Consider the following 22637-nt stretch of genomic DNA (forward strand, 5'->3'; position numbering starts at 1 on the left):
AACACTGTGTATCCTATAAACAGGCAAAAAGTAGCTCGATGCTCTAGGTTCAAAGTTATTTGCGTCCCACACACAAAGGGTATTAAAACTTCCCAAGCATTGGTTTTGCTGAACAAGGAAACCGAGGTTTCTGAGCATGAAGTGAACAGCTCTGAACTGCAAACGTCACCAGACATCTCTAACTGAACGTTGAAAAGCGCGCGTTTGTATCGAGGACGCGGTATGTCTCGTCCCCAGAGTGAGGCCGAGATCCTTATGCGCATGACAAATACCGTATGAACGCCAATCAAATGTCCAACACTATAATCACGGGATATTTGATCTTTCACTGTCGTTCGTTCACTCGGTCGAGTTTCGTTTCGTTGCGGGCACGTGTTTGGATTCTTCCTCGATAGGACGATGGCTGCAAACGATCCACTTCAAGAGAGACAGCTTGTTCTTATGGAAAGAATGAGTAGAAGGATTGATTCGATTCTCGAAGGGCAAAAGAAACTAGAAGATACGAATGCAGTCCTTCAGCAAGAAAATGCAAAGCTGAAGAACCAACTTGCGAGTCTGGAAGGGCAGGCAAAGAAGAAAGGCAACAAACGTTCTAAAAGCTCTCGCAGAGAATCAAATGTTGTGATTCCAAATGACTTAAGGGTAAATATTCTTTAATTACTTTAAGGATATAAATTTTTTCAACTTTAGTACCGTTAAGTTGTGTTTGAGAGTTTCAGTTGCGGTGTATCAGAAGCATAAAACGTGTCTTCAAAGACACCGCCATTCCGCCATCACGCGTGTTCTGTGTTAACTTAAAGCACAATATGTGTAGATGTTGGTTCTAGTGCTTATCACAAAGTTGGAACATCCTTGTGCTGAATTCTTGTGCCTATTTTGCAAGCATTTAGCAAAAATACTGTTTACCCAGTTTAAAATTCCACTGTGTACTGTTTACCCAAAAACCCTGCTGACCCTGATTAAAGAAATAAACAAGTTTGTGGTTTGAATTGACTTTTGACATATGATGTTCTTCCATATTATCTTCCAGAAACGGTTTCGGTTCATCTACAAAAAGATGGTAGAAAAAAAAGTGACACAAGGTTTCATCATTGATGAGGAGTATGTTATTTTTTTACCATACATAAGATGATGTGTTTAAATAGCAAGGCACTAAGAGAGATGGCATGCAAGATATTAGAATTAAAACTTTACCACCAAGAACTAAATCTCTCTCTGACCAGCTCCTTCTAAGGGACTGTTAGTTATCTGTTTTGAGGCTTGTGTTTAGAGTCTGGGGCCAGTGTAAAATATTCAAATTGGGAGTAGGAGGTGGTAAACTTTTAGAATCTGTTATTTCAACTATTATGTTGCTGATAGATTAATACATGCAAATTTTTGTTTTGAGAAATCGTTTCCCTCCAAGAACCAGAAATCCTAATGTCAGTTTGAAGGTGTAAAAAGCATGTAGCTTCTGCACTGTACCAGCAGTGATTAGAAAATTGTCCCTCTTGTATAACTGCTTTACTTGAATTATTATTTCCTTTTTTGGCTGAATAATAATAATAATATTATTATAACTGCCTCTGGCTATTGTTTAAAACAAAAATAACATTCTCATTTTTATTGCAGTCCACAGTCAGAGAGAAACCAGAGTATTTTTACAAAAGTGAAAGAAGTACTGAAAAAAGAGCATGGAGGAGAAAGCTGCCTATGGACTGACTTACAAATGGAAGGTATTACATTACAGGAATCAAGTTTTAATGTTGTGTGCAAGTTAGAACAAGAAGCATTTACCTTGTGCAAAATCAAACAAATTTTCTGAAATATGTTGGACAGAAAACTTAAAAACTGAGAGGGAAAACACAATATTACCAGCATTAATTCTTTTAATTAATATATATCCATAAGCTGATGTTACATATACACATAGACTTGTCATTGTATTGTAATTTTAGGATATCATGCAGCGATAATAATTATTGTTTTTAACTCAACAGCTCAGTTTTATCGGTACTTCAAAACAACTAAAGAAAGAGAGCAGAGGATAAGAAAAGGGAAAAATGAAGAGCATAAAGAAAAGTGCAAAAGGAGCAGGCGTTTGCTAAATGTAAGGACTAGCTAAGTTGTCTTGCTTTTGCCATGCTAAACCTATATTCAAGAATAAATTTTCAAGATAGTGTGGCTGAAGCATGGCTTCTGAATCAAACGTTTCAATTCAGTTTGACAACAAGTGTTGTTTAATACTGTGGCAAATTTGTGCATGGCATTGTACCAACATAATAATAGTTTGAAAACACAATACAATGTGGGATAATATACAGCAACAAAAAATGAAACAATGCCATGCACAAATTTGTCATACACTGTAAGTAGGACTGGTATGTTTACAACTGGTGTACAAATACACATTAATTAGGAAAGTCAACCTTGCTGGTAGTTAACCAAATAATATGGGTTTGCTTTAATTTAGTACTGTTTTGTAGCATGAATTTTTTTCTGGGAGTTCTATATATTGCTGATTGTTATTTTCATATTTTATATCTTTTGTGGGATATCATTTTGAGTTACAAAAGTATTTCTATTTGACAATAAATTATATGTTTCATAGATATAATTTGGTCTGGTTATTAACTAAATAATGACTAAATTGTTGCTTTTTGTTCCATTAGAAACTGGAAAGGCGTCAGTCATCCTATGAGATGCTACCAGCTTCTATGACACCAAAAGAAAACAGTATTATAGTGAAATCCTTTACATTGATTGTATGAGTAGCGAAGAATCAGATTATGAGGAGCAAGAAGATTTCATTACTGGTGAAAAAGAAAAGAAACTGGCAAGATATGTAACCAAGAAGCTATCATGGGAAAGAACAAGCTTGACAAATGCAAAAGCCAGGCTAGACAGAACCTACAAAAATAATTTGACCCCCCATGCCAGGGCAATGGCTAAGCCAAGGAGTGTTGGTGGCATGTCGGAGAGGCCTGCACCTGCTGGCCCACTTTGGGCTGTCAGGCAGATAAACAAAGAGTCGTGATTGAAAAAATACTTAACACTTTTTCTACTTTTTATTCATTTATTTATCATGTATTTAATGGCAAACTGAAGTAATTGTTTTGTTAGAACAAATTATTGTCATCTAGATCACAGGGATAGTTTCTTCCAAGTATTGTTAAATTTATTGACTTATGATGGGGAAAATTTGTTCCTGTCAAGCATAAATAAGCTAGGTATGTGTGACATTTTAACCCTTTAACTCCCAAGATCTGATTAGTAACTATCCTCTCTAGCTGCTACATATTTCCCTGTAACTTAGTTATGAGAATCTCGTGTGATATCAAGACAAAGACCTATACCTGATGAGTTTGAGAATTCTCATTATCTCTTTGCTGGATAAGTTCAAGATATTTTAGGGAGAAGTTACTTGTTAATCACTCCTGGGAGTTAAATGGTTAATTACAAATAGGCAGTAGCTTTAAGAATGTGTACCAGTGAATTTAAAATAAAAGAAACTTGAAACATATATTGTTTAGTGTGATATGTGACCTGGTGGGTGGCAGTTTAGTAATGAAACAACAAAACAATAATATTTCACTGATTTCACAAATTTGATTCAAAACTAAAATAAGCAACAAATTTTGAGCAGATTAATTTGCATTAAATGGTACTTTGACAACATTAAATGTTTAAGTTCTGTTTACTTCAATTAAACAGTACTTAAACATACAGGAATGTTTTGGACACATTTAATGTGCACTTAAACCTGCATTAAGTTTTAGCCTTAAGATAGTATAAGCCAGGTTTAAGTCCAACTTAAATCTAGGTATAAGTGACTTAAACATCAACTTAAACTTATTAAACCTGAGTTTAAGACAGGATTAATCCATGTTTAAGGACACCTAAATATATCGTTTCTCCATGTGATAGCTCCTGTAACTACGTCTGTGCACGCTGGGAACTCAATAAAAGAAAGGCAACAGCTACCACTTAAACTTCCATGGCCACTGACAATTCATAAGAGCCCAGCATTAACTCTGCATAAGGCAAGGCTTTGCAGTTCGTTGAAAGACAACATGCTTGACTCCTTGCCCTTTGTTCATGGCCTCTGTCCAAGTATTTACATGTTACAGATGAGTGTTACACCTGCTTCAAAACTTAATGACAGCCCTGTCTGTTAATCAGAGACCAAAAGTTTCACATCCAAAGGACATTCAAAATTTGCTATTGTAATGCTGAAACCATTGAAGAAATTTGAAACTACTCTTAACTACGCAACTATCACATACAAATCATAATCGCCACTTTAATGATGCAATAAGATCATATTATACAAACCTAGAGGTTCCCAACATCAATTTTAATGCGTTTATATAACTTAAACAACCAATTGCACTATCCTTATAATAAACTTATCCCCATCCACAGATCTGCCTGATACTGTTGTCAAGTTCAATGATAACATTTGGTTCCAATAGCTCCTGTAACTAAGTCTGTACATACTAGTAATTCAACAAAAGAAAGGCAACAGCTACCACCTAAACTTACATGGCAATGACTGTTCATAAGAGCCCAGGATTAACTTTGCATATTTTGAAGTGGTGTTTGATCAATTTTTCATAAGGTATGTGAAAATGATTTAATGACATTACAATAATATTTTTCTTTCTTTCATCTGTTGATGTCACACAGACAATACACTCAAGAGATTGCCAGGATGAAGGACACCAAAATTGCCCATACTATTAATGTCAGGAGGCCGAAGAAAATATAGCCAGTGTGAGAAAGGAATGTCAGAATGCACCCTGTGCTGTTTGCATGCTAATGAATAAGCTCCACCAATGCACAATTGTTACACTTAGCTTTGAACGCAATGAATGCCTGAATGCCTAATAGAATTAGCACCCTTAACTAAAGAATTTTTGAACACGAGAAACATCCCTGAAGACAGGAGGATTCAGCTTTCCAGGGCCTTTGAGGACATCTAAAGTATCTTTTGTTATTTTTATATAATAAATTAATTTAATTAATCCATTTGATTATGTTATCTATTTACTAGTTAGTTAGCTCATTAATTTATCGGTACAAAATTTTAATGATTTTTTCCTTTTGACAACCCATTGGGACGAATAAAGTATGTATGTATTTAATGAGTTGTAGCTCATCCAGACTGCGACATGTTGGAAACACTGGCATGCTTATCGTGCCCGGTCTGCAGCTTAAACACCTACTCTGGCAAAGAGGGAGATGTCTGGTGTGACCTGTGTAAGATAGGAAGTGCAATTGGGTACATACCAGATGAAATTAGCAAATGGCTGTGGTTTCTTCAGTCAGAAGATCACACCCTAGAACAACCAATTGTCAAGAGTGCGATCCAACAAGACGCACCTGAGGGAGAGAGAAGAGCTTTTCAGTCAGACTGTGAACTTCCACTAGCACCTTCAGATATTCAGTTCTTTAAAGAGGATGGTGTTAGTAACTGAGGTCTACTGATACAAACCACATCTCACCATTTTATTGGTACCCTCTGCATTCTCAAAGAGGTTCTCACACCCTTTGCGGTCCTTAGCAAAGCTCTTCAGCATGGAGAACTAACTTTTGCTGCCCTACTGTCACCTCTGTCATACTGCCTTCCTAAGCTTGATGACATCATGAGAAGGAAGGATGACATTTTAGTGACCTTGAGCGATGACCTAGCAGAGAATGGAAAATTTGGCTTAGCTAGACTCCAAATCACTGAAGCAAGTAATAACTTCATTACCGGTTTAATACAACTTATCTAACAACATTGAAAGAGAACAGATCAATAAGATTCCATTCCCTGCCAGTTGTTCAGGCCCTTTAAATCTATGATTTACAACATTTCCCTGCCAAGGAAGTCACTGATTTGGAGAGTGATCGAATGAACCATATAGCCAGAATTGCAGATCACTTTGGTGCCACAAATTACATAAAAACTGATGCCCTTCTGTGTGAGTGGTAACATGTCAACTTCATTGCACAGGATACAAAGACCGAGTGCCTTATGACCATCACACCACAGCCAGGAATTACTTCTGTCGGAAACGTATTGTTATCAAGTCGCGTGACTATAGGGCGTGGCGAACTTGACACCATTGTATCGTACATGTGATTGAACCAGTAAGAGTCAACAATGACCGGAAATTCCTGTGTAACCAAAAACTAAGACTAGAGCTGATATAAGAATGTACAATCGCGTAAATTGATCAGTTAGAGAGTTGTACTCAATGTGATCGGGTAGTGAGAAAATAAATAACTTTAAAACATATTGTGACTTTTGGAGAGAACTGGAAGAAAGGGGGACATTCTCCAAACGTGGCACCTCCGACGGGACCGCTATCACCTTTGGCTGTGAGTATAATTTAGTCCTGAATTTTCTTTAAAGCTACGCAACCGACGGCAATGGAAAACGCGAGGGGAAAACTGCAAACGAAGCTTACACAACTGGGAATCCATGCCAAGCGAACACAACAAGTGCTCGATTCAGGATCTGTAGAGGCTATCGAGAGACACACGGGAGCGCTGCGGTCTACAATATCTGAGGCGGATGAACTGAAGCACGCTTTGGAAGCGTTAAAAATCGAAGCAGGAGAAGATCTTGGTGACATAGCCACGTGGAATGCCGAGATTGACCATCAACTAATGAAAGCTGACGAAGAGGTCGGGAAGCTTCGCAAATGGCTCGAAGAAAGAAGACGCCAGGAAGAGACGAACGCGCGCGAGGAACAACTCAAGTTCGAGTTGAAGCTGCAAGAACAAAAGATGAAACTCCAAAACGCCCTTGCTACGCAAGAGAGCCACGAAGGGGGCGGGTCACCCAAACAAACAACGCAAGCGAAGCTACCGAATATTGAGATAAAAATGTTCGAAGGTTCTTACTTGGATTGGCCGAGGTTCTGGGGCCAGTTTACAGAAACGATAGATAAAGCAGAAGTGGCACCCATCAACAAATTTACCTATTTGTGTGGGCTACTGGGACCGAAAGTAAAAACCTCTGTGGAAGCCTTGCCGTTTACATCTGAGGGCTACAATAGAGCCAAGTCGATACTATTAAGCAACTATGGAAAGGAATCCGAAATAACGAAGGCGTACATAAAAGAAATAATGGCCCTCCCCGTCATCACAAGCGCCAACCCTAGGAGGATAAGTGAGTTTAGTGAGACATTGACGTACTGTGTACAAGCGTTAGAAACGATGAATAAACTGAATGAGGTTAACGGAAACGTGCCCATGACACTGGATAAACTTCCAGCGATTCGGGGAGACCTAGTACGAATGGATCCAGAGTGGGAGAAGTGGAATTTCGCCCAGTTGTCAGAGGCAGTGAGACTGTGGACGAAAAGAAACCCAGTTGAAGAACGAGAGACGTCAGAGCAATTTAATTCGAAACGTGACCACTCGAATAAGCTCTTCCAAGCACGAGGTGGCGAGGGTAAGCTAAACAAGTGCGTTTATTGCAGTGATGCGACGCATAGATCGTCTGAATGCCAGAAAATCTCAACCGTGGACCAACGGAAGCAATTTCTCGCAAAAAAGAAGCTGTGTTTTAATTGCGCAACACCAAATCACCGCGCCGCAGAGTGTTTCAGCAAGAAAACATGTTTACATTGCCACAAACGTCATCACTCCTCGATATGTGATCGTGAACAAACAGACAGCGGGAAGCAGACGTTGATGACAGCCAGTGAGAACAATGAAGGAATAATGCCAGTATTAACAGTAAAGGTCGATGGTATTACCTGTCGCGCGTTGATAGATACAGGAGCGGGGAGTTCATATGCATCTGCAAAGCTGTTGGATCTTCTAAAGAAAAAGCCAAGTGAAACGAAAACAAGACGTGTGGATATGCTAATCAGCTCGAAAGTAACCAAAATAGAAGTGTACGACACCGTCGTGGAATCCTTAGACGGAAATTATCAGATGCCTGTGAAGCTAACGAAGGTCAACAAAGCAGAGCTATTATCGACTGAAAATCCAAAGTACGGAACACTGGTACACAAGTACCCACATTTAAAAGGAGTCAAAATCACAGACCTTGACACGAAGGACCAACTTCCTATACACGTCGTACTAGGAAGCGGGGAATATGCGCGCGTAAAAACAGAGACAAAGCCGCAAATTGGACAGGATGGAGAGCCGGTGGCAGAGAAAACTAAACTGGGATGGTTTATTATGAGCCCGGGATCAGAATTTGACCACAACACGATGCTGCTGACCCAAACATCAGAGTGACTATGAGGACTTATGCAGGCTTGACATACTGGGGCTTGCAGACACACCAGAGCATGACCGGAGCTTTGTGCACGCAGAATTCAAGGAACAACTTCAACGCTCACCGGGAGGATGGTATGAAACTGGACTACCATGGCGAGAAAATCATCCAGAACTACCAACAAACAAACAAGGAAGCTTACGACGCCTGTCAAGTTTGACCAGGACACTGCAGCGCAGTAATCTGACCGTGGAATACGATGGCATAATAAGAGAGCAACTCCAGAACAACGTAGTTGAAATCGCACCAGTAGAAGTCGTGGGGAAGGAATTTTACATTCCACACAAAGCAGTGATTAGAGAAACGGCTGAAACAACCAAAATGCGCATAGTTTATGATGCTTCAGCAAGAGCAACGCCAGAGTCACCGTCGCTGAACGAGTGCCTTTATCCTGGCCCTCCATTGCAAAACAAGCTTGGGGACATACTAGTGAGACAGAGAGCATACCCCATAGCTGTAACCGCAGACATCCAGAAGGCCTTCTTACAAATACGCATCCGGGAGTGTGAACGTGATGCATTAAGATTTCATTGGAGGAAAAGTGAACACGGAAAGCTAGAGACACTACGTTTCACACGTGCGCTGTTCAGTCTAGCCCCATCACCCTTTCTGCTCGGTGGCGTAATAGAAGCCCACTTGGATGCATGGGAAGAACGGGAACCAGAGATAGTCGCAGAGCTTCGACGCAGTTTATATGTTGATGATTTACTAACAGGTGGACGAAATACAAGCCAGGCCCAGCAGCGCAAAGATAAAGCCGTTCAAATATTCAGCGACGCAACGTTCCAACTCCACAAGTGGCATTCCAATGTCAAACAGCTAGAGGAAGATACAAACCTGACCGTCAGTCCTGAAGAACAGTCATTCGCTAAACAACAACTAAATGTGAAACCCAGTGAATCAAAGATGTTGGGACTCAAGTGGGACAAAGAGCAAGACACTTTGGCGGTAGTAATACCCGAAGAAGAAACCCAGCCAACCAAGCGAGGCATTCTGGGAAAGATGGCCAAGATTTATGATCCCTTAGGCCTGATTGCACCGTTAACTCTCACCGCTAAGCAGATTTATCGCGAGTTGTGTGAGGCCAAAGTACAATGGGATACGAAGATCAACGGAGAGCTCCTACACCGTTGGAAAAAATGGGAGCAACAATTACCTCGTGAACAGCAAGTACTGCGATCGATAGCAAGTTATCAAGAAGCATTACAAGAAGTGGAACTACACTCTTTTGGGGACGCGTCAGAACGAGGAGTAGGAGCGGCAGTTTATGCAGTTGTACGTCAATCATCAGGCAACACTCAACGATTAGTGGTCACCAAGAATCGACTTGCCAAACAGGGACTGACTATTCCGCGCCTAGAGTTGATTGCAGCGCACATGGCTACCAATCTATTAGTAAACGTACGCAACGCCCTAGACAACGTTCCCTCCCCAAAGATGTTCGGATGGTTAGACAGCACCGTCGCACCTCATTGGATCAAGGGAAATGGCCAGTATAAACAGTTTGTCGCGAATCAAGTTGCCAAGATACAACTACACAATGAGGTTGAGTGGAGGTACGTGCCCACTGATGAAAACCCAGCAGACCTGGCGAGCAGAGGCGCCCCAGTACACTCAGCACTTTGGCAACGGGGACCGGAGTGGCTTCAAGACAACTCCAAGTGGCCAATCAACCCAGTCACTCGATCCTCACCAGCATCAGAAGTTGAAGCCAAAGTCATAAGGGAAGTGCTCAACCTAGCACAAACCAAATCAGAACCAGACGAATTCGATGAACTCCTGGAACGCACTAGTTTGCGACGGACCTTGAGAGTCGGCGCGTGGTTAAAGAGATTCATTCATAACTGCAAACATAAAGACAAGAAACTCGGGCCTCTACTAACTGAAGAAATAGAAGATGTACGTGGATGGTGGATTAAGCGAGTCCAACGGCGAGACAGAGAAATCACGGGTTACCCTCAGATTAGCGGTCAACTTAACCTGAAACCCAATGCAGAGGGAGTGATGACATGCCACGGCCGGATACAGGGGCAAACTCCGATATACCTACCCAACAGTGAAAAGTTTACAGAAAAACTGGTTCAACAAGTTCATTGCGAGACACTGCATGGGGGAGTCGCGCTGACAATGGCAGCAGTAAGAGAGAGGTACTGGGTACCGAAACTTCGAAGTTTGGTCAAGTCGGTCCGAAGCAAGTGCTATGGCTGTAAGAGATTCAATGCAACTCCAGCAAGAAACCCAACTCCTGGTCAGTTACCGGAAGATCGGACCACAGTCGGCGCGGCATTTGAAATCATCAGCACAGATTTCGCTGGACCAGTGAAGTACAAACAGGGAAAGAAAAGTCAAGGAAACTCCTATCTGGCTATCTTCACTTGAAACCTTTCAAGGGCTATACACCTAGAGTTAATGGCCAGCCTGGAGACAAACAACTTCATTACTTGTCTCAAGCGTTTCATCGCTCGTCGCGGACGACCACGGGTCATCTACTCAGATAATGGCGGTACCTTCATCAAAGCCGAGAAATGGCTACGGCAGTTATGGAAAGATGAGCGTCTCCAGGGTCTTCTTGAACAACACGAAATTACCTGGAAATTCAATTTGAGCCGCGTCCCTTGGTGGGGGGGTCAGTTCGAGAGATTAATTGGAGTCGTGAAATCCTCCCTGTACAAAACTATTGGTGGAGCTACTCTAACCTGGCCTGAGCTAAGTGAGGTGCTACTCGACGTTGAAACGCAGATTAATCGCCGCCCATTGAGCTACGCGGAAGATGACGTCGAGTTACCAATCTTAACGCCTTCAACCTTCTTATACCAGCGAACAAACCAGTTACCGGAAGAGGAGACCTGGAGGATAACAGACCAAGACATCAGGAGACGTGCAAAGTATTTGCGAACCTGTAAGGACAAAATGTGGAGTAGATGGCAAAGAGAATACCTTACAGCACTAAGAGAAAGACACAACCTGACGCACACAGTGAGCAAGTTCCAACCTAAGAAAGGAGACGTCGTTATAGTGAAAACTGACAGCAAGAATCGTGGAACATGGCCGCTGGCCATAGTGAATGAAGTTTACCCTGGCAATGACGGCGTCATACGCGCAGTCCAACTTAAAACTGCCAAAAGCATGCTGGAACGACCAGTACAACATTTGTACCCATTGGAACTTGAGTGTGACGTCAGCACTCAAGTGGCAGATCCACGCTTAAACCCACAGGCTCAGGATTTCCGCCCTAGAAGAGACGCAGCAGCAGCAGCAAGGTTGCAAATGAAACAAGTTGCAGATGTTGAACAATGTGAACTATGAACAGTAAATCAAACAAGTTGCGGATGATTAACAATGTGAGATGCGAACAGTAATTAGTGCTTCGTGAAAACTGATCCATAAGAAGTGGACAAATAATTATTTTGTTTTGAGAACATCAGTATAAGGCCTGAACTGTGAACACTGAAATCGTTTATAGGAAGTAACGTTGATCGAGGAAAGTTTTACACTGATTATCGTTTTGTTACCGCTCGCATGATTCAAATAGGTTTAAATATTATGACATATGCTTCGATAGCGAACCATATGAGGGGAGAGTGTCGGAAACGTATTGTTATCAAGTCGCGTGACTATAGGGCGTGGCGAACTTGACACCATTGTATTGTACATGTGATTGAACCAGTAAGAGTCAACAATGACCGGAAATTCCTGTGTAACCAAAAACTAAGACTAGAGCTGATATAAGAATGTACAATCGCGTAAATTGATCAGTTAGAGAGTTGTACTCAATGTGATCGGGTAGTGAGAAATAAATAACTTTAAAACATATTGTGACTTTTGGAGAGAACTGGAAGAAAGGGGGACATTCTCCAAACTTCGACTGAAAGGTTCCTAACCAAGTTGTGCAGCATTTCATCATTCAAGGTAATGTTTCCAAACCTGGTGAAGTTGTCTGCTGTACCCCAGAGCCTGCCTACGACTAATGCCTGGCCATAAAGAGGCACAAGTGCATTGAAGAGGGTAAAGGCAAGGCTTTGCAGTTCATTAAAAGACAACATGCTCCACTCCTTGCCTTTGTTAATGGCCTTTAGCCAGTTACTTACATGTTACAGGTGAACTCGTGATTGTTACACCTGCTTCAGAACTTAATGACAGCCCTGTCTCTTGCTCAGAGATCAAAATGTTTAAATCCAAAGGATATTCAGAAATTTGCTATTGTAGCTCTCTATTGCTGAAACCATTGTGGAAATTTGAAACTACTCTTAATCAGGTAACCATCACATATAAATAAAAATCCGCACTTTGATGATGCACTAAGATTATATTAGCAGGCTTAGATATTTATCATTACTTGTAATAGAACCAATAACTTTCGATAGGCTCAGAAAGAAAAGCAAAAGAGCTTAGGCTTCGTAAAATTGCAGAAAAATAATAGAAATTCTTCTTGAAACTATAACATGCTTTTGAGAGCTTCGAGAGGTTCTCAAAATTATCCCTCCCTTTGTTCAGATGATTGTTTCAAAATTCTGGGCTCTGCTTTCACAAGTTTCCGACTGGAAATTAAGGTAGCCATGCATATTCTATGGGAGTAGCCATCTTTAAATTCTCGGGTCAATACCTCTTACTTTATCCCTTTCATACTAATTAGTCTCCCTTCTTAGCTTAAGTAGTTTCATTTTTTTTCTTTTAATTGTTATAGTTAACATCTCACTTTATTATACTATTTATTCCATAATTTCATTTTATTTCTCATTATACAACTGGAGATGGATTATGTTTCATCCGAAACATGTTTAATTAACAAATATCAAACAATTAACTTCAAAAGCATAATGTGGTTCATCAAAGCCATTTAAGAGTATGTATTCATAATATGTATTTAACTACTATCTTTATCATGTTTGTTTCATTTTTTACTTCCAGTTCAGGCAACTATGGCTAATTCCTAGTGGAGTGTACATGCATTTAATAATACATATTCATTGCTTATATGTAATCTAATTTCCTAAATATCTTACATTATCTAACCATTATTAATATCATGTTAGCAGCAATGGGTTTCCTCATTGGACGTCAATTTATCTATCTTAATACTGATTTGTTGCTTTTTTTTCCCCGTATCACAAGCAATCAAGCTAGTGATCAGCAATCAGGGAGACCAATCAGCAATCGTACAGTCCAATTAGCAATCAGAGGGACTGCAATTGAAAAGACTGAGCAGCAATGTTAGTTTTGGATTGAACCAAAGTCCGGTTTTGGAAAGTTTGTTGCCTTCTCGGAACATGGTTGGAATCATCATGCACAACTGCATGTGCACATTGTTTGTCGCCGCTTTTGGATTGCATTCATCCTCCCTCAGGTAAGCCACAGCTTTTATCATGTTTTCCTTTCTAACTTACGCAGTTCTTGAGAATTGTATAATTGTGTCTTTTTGGAGGGCTTTCGAAGCTATAAACTTGCATGTGTTTCTCTCAAAGAGCTCGAGTAGGAGTTCAAAAGACGTTTATGGAAGTGAATTGTTTCTCTCTCTCAAGCCGATGATCCAGACATTCTATTTGGAACTACAAAACTCCTTCGCAGAATTTATAACCATTGTGGGGGAGAATAAACTCCTCTGGGAGGCAGAATTGTTGGTTAGCAGCTACTTGCACAATCATATATGGAAGATACCTTCTTGTAGTTAGCCATGTTCATTGCTTTGACCCCAAATGAAAGGATTTCTGTCACAACTATAGACCTCTAGACTTGGCACCAGGGGTGGGATAACACGCACCCTTCCGCGAGATCAAGGTCAGACGCCAGTCTTTACGCTGGGTTATTCCGCAAATACGCCATCTGATGAATTTGCACTACAAAACTCTTCTTACAGCGAATCTCACGTTCAAGAATTGTGGGCAAAGTATCGCTAATTAAGAAACAGGGTTACGCATGACGTCAGAGTTGTTAAATGTAAGTTCTACATTGATCTTTCTGACAAAGTAAAAGATGGCAAGTCATACTGGAAGCTGGTCAAAAAGACCCATACACGGTACATCTGATTAGAAGAAAGCGCAAATCCTTAAGGAATACTTTTCTACTGTTGGTGAAAATTTAGCAAACGATTTTCCTGTCTGTAGCCAGGCAAGTAGTAATATTCAAAATAACCGCGTTACTCCCTGCACGATGAACATTTCTATATCGCATGCCAAAGTTACTGAGAGGGAAAAAAAGATGAAAGAAAACAAAGCCCGTGGACCAGATAACATTTCTCTACAGCTACTCAAATATGCACGGAAAGAACTGATCCCATCATTGTTATTTCTTTACACCAAAGGTGCTGCACGAAATTCAGTCCCTGCTTCGTGGAAATAAACTGAAGTTTCCGCCCTGTTCAAGAAGGATGGTAAAACTGACAAACAGAACTATCGACCAATTTGCCTATTATGTGTCACAGGAAAACTGATTGAACAAGCTGTTGCCACCACAATAACAACTCACACTTCGGTACATAATCCTAACAACTCTCACCGGTGTGCCTATAAATAGGACCACTCATCCAAATGTTGTTGGTAAAAATGATCGAGGACTAGATACGTGGACTAGATCAAAGTCCAGTGGTTCACATCGTCTTTGTTGACCTCCGCAAGGCCTTTAGTTCTATCTCTCATAATGTCCTGCCAAATAAGTTGCAAGCAGTTGGTGTTGCTAGCGATCTATGATGCTGGATTAAAAAATTACTTAGCTGACCGATCTTAAGCTACAGTCGTAAATGTATTTCAGTCCGAAACTTTACCCGTGAAGTTTGGCATGCCACAGGGATCTGCTTTGAGACCTTCCCTGTTTTTGTTGGTTTGCAACGATCTGCCTGAAATAATTGAGGATTGTGATGGAGAAATTCACATAAATGCTGACGACACTACAATTTACGTAGCTGCATCTTCTCCCGATATGGTTGCTCTTGCCTTGAACGTCCTGTTTCAAAAGTTATATGGCTGATGCTGCTTGAACTGCCTCACACCCTACCCCGGTAAAACCAAATGCACGATTTTAATGCGTGGCCAGTTTGTTAAGCCACTGCAAGCAGTTTTATTGGGGAACAGAGTTGTTACTCAAGTCAACCCGACTAAGTGTTTAGGCATTGAGATTGACAGTGATCTTAATAAGAACGTTTATGTAAAAGAGTTTGTAGCGGCACCCGTGTTCCGCCCTTTTTTACGTCATGTATGCGTCGCGGATTTCTGCTCATGCGCGCTTGTTTTGTTATGTTATTGACCACGCGGTCCGATTCTAGAGACCGGAAAGGCGTAAGTTTTTACCTTTCTGCTTGCCGTTTTCCAGTTTTTCTGTATACCAACTGTACATCTGTATATCTAGTTTGACAGATTCACTTCTTTAGCGATTTGGAGATGTATTACGAGTGTGGATTTGTGATTAAAGCTATGATAATCTGTTCAAGTCAAATGGGTGTTTTGGATTTCGGACCCGCGCTGGCATTGAGTTAATTAAGGTCTTTATACAAAAATTGAATCTTGTCTGGTCGTTGTTTTTCTTACCAACTTCAGCGAGAACTGATTTTTATTTCAAAGTAATTTTACCATCTGTTACCTATGGGCTGGTTGTATAGGGTAAAAGAAGAATTATGCCTACAGACACACTTTTAAGTTTAGTTTTTTTTAATGATATTGTTGATATGTGGAATTCACTCCCTTTTCTATTAAATCAGAGTTTAGTATCTCAAGTTTTACGTGTAGCGTCAGGAACTTCTTGATGAATACAAACTATAATGATCGAATTACGAAAACCCATAGTCACATGTTAGAATTTTTATATTACATCTTAATTATATCAGTTATATTTTTTAAATATATATTTAGTTAGGTGGTCTGTCTGAGGATGGGGTCTTGAGCTCTTTTACAGACCATCCTTGAGGCATTTCCTTTGTTACAGGTAATTATTTTACTTTGTTAATTGCCATTAAATTGCAATAAAGTAACTGAAGAGGAAGCTTTGCAACAACTTTCTAACACCTCCTTCCAAGCAAAAGTTGACTGAGATCACACTTTGTTAAACCAAAACATTGCTAAAAACACAATTAGGAAACTTAAAACTAAAAAGAGCTATCGGCCACTGCAAAAAATCTCCCCATCACCACTCCTTGAACTTCGTGTATTTACTCTTTAACAACACTGGTTGACCCATCGTCTCTGCCTGTAGTTCTCCAACTGAACTTATTTGGCACCATTCATCAAGACTTTACCATCATACATTAAGGACAGCCAACATGCCCTTGACATTATTTGCAACTTTAATTATTTTAACCAAAACAAACTTCTTTTCCCTATGGATATTACATCTCTTAATAATGTCATTCCCACTGACGAAGGTCTCCAGGCCCTCAAACATTTTTTCAATCAATGCACTGTTAAGGAACCTTGCTCTAAAAGAAAACTCTGTTTAGCCAAACTAGTAATAACACTCAATTACTCTTCATTTGATGTCAACTACTACAAACAAACAAACGGTGTAGCCATGGGTACCAAAATGGGAGCCAGCTACACCAGTCTCTGCGTATGTTGTATCAAAGAGCAATTTTTTACTCAATATATCAGCTCCAAACCTGAACTCTACAGTTGCTACAATAACAACTGCATCGGTACAACCTCCTCTATCAGAGAGGAGCTCACTTCCTTTGTAACTGCTGTTCAATTCCTCTCACCCAGCTATGAAATTTCCACACTCCTTTGGCTTTCCTAGACCTCAAAATTTCACTTGAGGGCAACGGTCTAGGTGCGACTGTTCACCACAAACCTACTGAGTCACATAGTTGCTTTTCGCCATCTTTCAAGGTCAGAAGTTCATTTCAAACCAATGACCAACTAGGAACTTTCAAATGCACTCACTCACTATACAAAACTTTATCTTTCATTCACACTGTAAAGAAGATGTCAGGATCCAAGAGATCCTTGAAAAATCACTGATCACTTCAATTGCACCCCCGCGAATGTCATCTACTGCTAAACTTGCACCAATTGCAAAATGTTGTACATTGGTGAAACAGGAAGACGACTAAGGGGGCAATTCCAAGACAACTTTGCAACGCAGTAAGAAAAGATAAGGATGCATTCAAACCAGTCACTAAACACATTAATTTCCCTAACAATTCTAAGCAGCATATAGCAGTTTCCAGCCATTCCCTACATCTAGGAAGTTCGGAAAGCCACAAACTCTATAACAACGATTTATCTTCTAAATAAGCACTCTTGGTCCCTAAGGTATCAACGAGCACTTTCTATTTAACTAATTTATTCTTCTTTTCTCATCATATTCCTACCAATTGCGTAGCACCATTTTCTGCATATAAACACACACAATCCTCAGTTCCTTCCATTACTCTGAATTATCAACTCATTTGATAATACTAAATTAACGTGTCATTCTCAGTTTTTACCATTAGTTTGACGGCACCATAATTATCTTATCTGTTAACTATCTGTTGTTTTCCACTTGCACACATTGAAATTTATACGTTGTAACCTGTTAGTGTTAGAAAATAAAGTGCATGTTTACCAGGCTTATTAATTTAATAATTTGTTATTCCTATATGCATGAAACTTTTTCATTCAAAACATGCTGAACTTTTTACTACCCTAGTATCCTAAGACATGGAATCTGTGTTCAGCTGTTCTTTTCAAGCAGCAAGGAGCAAAGAATAAGAAGAGAAACCCTAATCCCAGGCTATTTAGACCTTTTAGCACGCTTGATGCATTAGCATCAACTAAACATGAGACCAAATGACCCCATCTTGCCTGCTCCAGTAGCCAATCAAAGCACAGTGTAACTAACACTCCAACAATAAATTTAAGAGGAATTCAATTTCCTGACATTGCCAGTGGTTTCTAAATAAAGTATTACGAACATATTACATCAAGAACACAATGACTAATTACAAGATTGGAAATAACAAGACATTTGTATAACAGGCGATAATAATAACATGAGCCAGGAACAAGGGACACTCGACGAAAGAGCAATATACCTAAAGAGTTTCGGAATACCGCTGCATAAGAACGTACTTGCAATTACCTTTTACTTGAGCTAACACCGTTATATGCAGGGGGTCGGATGGCATGAAAATCTCTTTCAAGAATAGCCAGCAACCCTACTGGTTACCCGTTATAGAATTTAATAACTAGCAGTTGTTAAAGTCAGTTCACAAGGCAATTTTTTCTCATAAATGGATAAGTTACTTGCAACCGAAGCAATTTAAACACAATCGAACTCTGAGGACCAGTACAGCTCTGTAGCTTGAAATCCCACTGGTATTACACATTCATCAAGATCAAGCTGTTAAGAGCTTTACTTTGATAATTGCTTCTCGAAAATGACTTTTGGGCATTTGACTTAAAAGGTCTAAGATAACCCTTCAGCTTTATACAGTTTACTTTAAATTGTTTAATATATATACTTATTTTTTCCTTTTATATTTTTACCTTACAGTACTTGTATTTTTTCTTTAGTAGATGTATTTCTTTTTACGAGAGAAGTATCAGAGCATTGACAATAACCCACAGTTTGAAGGCCAGCAAATGCCACAGCCAGGAGATGGTTGAAAGGCACAGTGGAAGGACATGTGCATTTATATGATGTGGGTAGTGAAAAGGCATCTAACAAACTCCCAACAATCACCACCAGCAATGCTATCCCCTGTGCAAGACCAATGGAAGTGGTTCCTCCAGAGATACCAGCAGAGATGCTGGTAAAAACAGTCGAAACATCTCTCAAAATGTCCAATGTGAAAAATTGATTGCAAATGTCTTTAACAACACTTGGCTTATTTTTCTTTTCATTAGTCAACATTTGAAAGCTTTTCTGTCTTGATTAACAAAAGATGTATCTGAGCATCAACAACACCACACTTTTAGAATGCCAACAATTGTACCAGCCAGGAGATGATGCATTCAATTGATGTGAGTAGTGAAAAGGCATCTAAGAAACTCCCAATAATCACCACCAGCAGTGCCACCCCCTGTAGAAGACCTTCTCGTACCAAAAGTCTTTATTCCACCTGATGGAAGCAGTTCCTTCCGAGATACCAGCAGAGATGCTGTTGAAAAACTGCTCAAACACCTCTCAGAATGCCTAATCAGAACACTATCTCTTGGAAATTGTTAAATTTCACCTGAAAAATCGATTGCAAATGTCTTTACTAACACTTGGCTTATTTTTATTTTTAAAAGTCAACATTTGAAAGCTTTACTATCTTCATTATTAATGTTTATTTGCAATGACCATTAAAATACAGACCAGCATTTTAACCAGTACATATATTCTCCAAGGTACTACATGTCTACTGGACATGTCATGACTAGAAGTTCATGAAGCACTCCCACTGACTGTAGTCCACTTAATAAATGTGTACAAAACTTCATTGTACAGTGACCCTATCAGTCTCGAAAGACCAAGAACAACAGGCAGGTACAACAACAGCCAGGCACTACCACCCGCTGCTTAAAAAGGAGAAGGAACTGTTCTCCATTCATACTAAGAATTATTCCACTGATCCAAAAGATTTGTGCTTTCACACCTTTGTGGTTTACCAAAGACCCACGAGAAGAAACTAGTGATCTGTCCGATGCTGTCGGTGACAGGAACCTACAACTACAAGCTTCCTAAGTGGCTTGATAATAACTTAAAACCTTTGTCAACGAACAAACCGTCAGTGTCATCTTCTTGTTTGCCGATGACTCCATAAGATAAAGATCGGCAATTAGCACATTTAGTGTCGTACAATGTTTTTTCCCTCTTCAAAAACGTACCAGTAGATATAACAATCGAAACACTAGCAGATAAACCATTCAGAGACAATCGGTTTAATAGAAGTTGCTACAAAAAACCAACTTTTCCAATTCAAAGGAATTTGGACAAGCAAGTGGTTGTGGTTGCCATGGGCTCTCCCCAAGGACCACTAATAGCAAATGCATTTATGTGCCATATTGAAGAGAAATCCGAAAACCAAAACAAGATGCCTGCTTTCTACAAGCCCTATGTCAAGGATACCCTCAGCAAAATGCCCAATGTTTCATCTGCCTCTGTTTTCTTGCCAAAACTGAATGAAATCTACCCTTCACTCAGTTTTGCAATGGAACTTAAGAACAATCGCAAACTTCCCTTTAGTGGAATGACGATTAGAAATAGTCCCCAACTACACACGAAGGTGTATTTGAAACCAAGTGATACTGGACTTTAACCGCATTACAAAAGCCATGTTCACGAAAAGTACACACATTCTCTGCTTAACATGATGTTAAATCGTATGTTTAAACTTTCCTCGAACTGGACGTTTTCCCATCAATGTGAATGTCTAAGAACAGTTTTTGCTTGCCTGCAGTATCCTGAAACTCTCCTAGAGAATACCATCTGACATTTCATTGAAATGAAAGTCACCAAGGATGTTTGTATTAAACAACAAGTATGCGATGAACATGATGCTCCTATCAGAATTGTCTTACCATTCATAGCCCAGACATCAGCTAATGCGGTAAGACACCAACTCAGTGATCTCAGCCAAAAGATTGATGTCGATGTTCAGCCTGTTTACATATTTCAGAAGCTCAATGGCAATTCAAGCTGAAAGAACACAAACCTCTAATTGCTAATAAACAACATGTTATTTATTAATATAAGTATGGTGTGTGCGAAGCAGACTATGTCCGCTTCACGAGCAGACATTTACATCAACGTGTGAAGGAACACAAGCGATCCACGATCCAAAATACTGTAGCGGACAAGCATGGAAAGGATCCCAAGACCATCAAAAGAAATTTCAATATTTTGAAAAAAAATTTCAGAGTAATCATACAAAATTCGCCACGATTGTTTTACTTTCACCGAGCCTTTACTTATATTTCACCTCCAACCCAAAAAAGACTATTCCTCTGAGTCGCTGTCCTGCAGATTCACTTTCCATACAAGATGAAGGCATACGAGGGGATATCTAAAGAAGGCAGTGTAGCTGAGTGGTTAAGGTGGTGGTCCTCGCTTCAAGTCTTCTACCCTATTACAAATATACAAGTCCATTTTCAAGGAGACTGCTTGATCTGATACAATGGACACATGTTGGTTGTGAATAGTGCATAAAACAAAGGAAAATTTTGCAGAAATCATCAAATCATAGACGACCCTGGAGAACAGCACCATTACCTTTGAATCCTTTTCCACAGCAGAAACACAAGCAGCCATAACTCAATGTCTGACCCCGGTGCTCCCGAATGTAAGGTCCAAAACGGAAGTATACATTCCTTCAGTATGATCATTATCAAGTTGAATTAATATCATACCTAAAAATCACTGTGAACAGTGAATCTAAATGGTCGTAACATATCTCATTAATCTCAAGTAAAGCAAATTAAACCATAGGCTTGCTTAGACGAAACCTCTCGAACTGCCCTAGGAAAGTAACAGAAACGGCATATGCTACTATTGTTTGAACTAACCTAAAGTATGCAAGTGCTTCCTGAGACCTGCATCACAAAAATTGTTTCCTCGCTAGAAAAAGTCCAAAGAGACGCAGCTCATTTTTGTCTCAAGAATTCAACCAGACAGCCAGTGTTACAGATATGATCAAAGAACTACGCTGGTAAACAGAAGAAACAAGACAGACAAAGAACAGATTAACACAACAGGCTGTTGATAACAAGAACACTGTTGGAGTCTCGTCCACTAACATTTCAAAGGCATTTCCTTTACTGTACCATCCCCTAAGAACCAACAACCTGGGAGCATACGGTTTCTCCCACAACTCAATAGCTCTAATGCGACCATATTTCACAAATAGGAAAAAAAGGGTACGGATCAGTAAAGAAACAACGATCAGTTGTTCACTGTCCTCAGGGATCTGCCTTCAGGTCTCTTGTTTGGAACGTTTTCCAAAATGATCCACACTTTTCCACTGACAAAACAGGCTATTTATGAATGCTGATGACCAACAGTTATTTTCTGTGGCGAAGAAAACTAACTGCTTGTTTCAGTGTATGTAGAGTTAAAACGGAGATCCAGTATGTTCTAGATGTATATGCATGTGCTGAATACATAGTAAAATACATACCCTAAGGTCACAAAGGCATGAGTGAACGGTTTCCAACAAGCCTGTACTGAAACAAGAAGAGGACATTCTAGCATTAACAGCAAGTCAGAGATATTGCTAGTAAATTTGTCAATTATGTTGAAATAAGAGCACAAAAAGCAGTGTACTGTATTTTGTATTACGTATGCCCATGAGAAAGGCATCTAGGCAAATTATAAGTATAAACACTTCACCACCTGAAGACAGGGTGGAGCTTTTAAAAACAATGGACGATACTAAGGAGATGAAAGGTAACTATGAAGAAATCTGCCCTAGTATTTT

General features: G+C 39.9%; 3 protein-coding genes and 1 pseudogene across 3 annotated transcripts; all 4 read left to right on the top strand.

Moving 5' to 3' along the window:
* Positions 1-384: 384 nt before the first annotated feature.
* On the top strand, positions 385-2777 carry LOC149039964 (uncharacterized). Its single transcript, XM_089182765.1, has 5 exons — positions 385-642; positions 1031-1101; positions 1612-1715; positions 1980-2089; positions 2652-2777. The coding sequence occupies exons 1-5, from the start codon at positions 400-402 to the stop codon at positions 2748-2750; spliced, it is 627 nt and encodes a 208-aa protein (XP_089038891.1). The 5' UTR covers positions 385-399; the 3' UTR covers positions 2751-2777.
* Positions 2778-8590: 5813 nt separating this feature from the next.
* Positions 8591-10648, top strand: LOC149039965 (uncharacterized). Its single transcript, XM_089181492.1, has one exon. It carries the CDS (start codon positions 8591-8593, stop codon positions 10646-10648), a length of 2058 nt encoding a protein of 685 aa, XP_089037618.1.
* A 30-nt stretch (positions 10649-10678) lies between these two features.
* Positions 10679-15431, top strand: LOC149039966 (uncharacterized). The gene has a single exon (XM_089181494.1). The coding sequence runs from the start codon at positions 10679-10681 to the stop codon at positions 11573-11575; it is 897 nt and encodes a 298-aa protein (XP_089037620.1). The 3' UTR covers positions 11576-15431.
* Positions 15432-18043: 2612 nt separating this feature from the next.
* Positions 18044-21434, top strand: LOC149039967 (uncharacterized; annotated as a pseudogene).
* The last annotated feature ends 1203 nt before the right edge of the window (positions 21435-22637 follow it).

The sequence above is a fragment of the Pocillopora damicornis genome, chromosome 9 (assembly GCF_964200805.1).
Source record: "Pocillopora damicornis chromosome 9, jaPocDami1.2, whole genome shotgun sequence".
Classification (NCBI taxonomy): domain Eukaryota; kingdom Metazoa; phylum Cnidaria; class Anthozoa; order Scleractinia; family Pocilloporidae; genus Pocillopora; species Pocillopora damicornis.

What these genes read in the sequence shown, in the direction of transcription:
- LOC149039964 (XM_089182765.1), top strand. Translation starts at nt 400, where the DNA reads ATGGCTGCAAACGATCCACTTCAAGAGAGACAGCTTGTTCTTATGGAA. An exon ending in GGTTTCATCATTGATGAGGA is followed by an intron (nt 1,102 to 1,611) that starts GTATGTTATTTT and finishes TTTTTATTGCAG; the next exon opens with TCCACAGTCAGAGAGAAACC. An exon ending in GGAGCAGGCGTTTGCTAAAT is followed by an intron (nt 2,090 to 2,651) that starts GTAAGGACTAGC and finishes TTGTTCCATTAG; the next exon opens with AAACTGGAAAGGCGTCAGTC.
- LOC149039965 (XM_089181492.1), top strand. Translation starts at nt 8,591, where the DNA reads ATGCGCATAGTTTATGATGCTTCAGCAAGAGCAACGCCAGAGTCACCG.
- LOC149039966 (XM_089181494.1), top strand. Translation starts at nt 10,679, where the DNA reads ATGGCCAGCCTGGAGACAAACAACTTCATTACTTGTCTCAAGCGTTTC.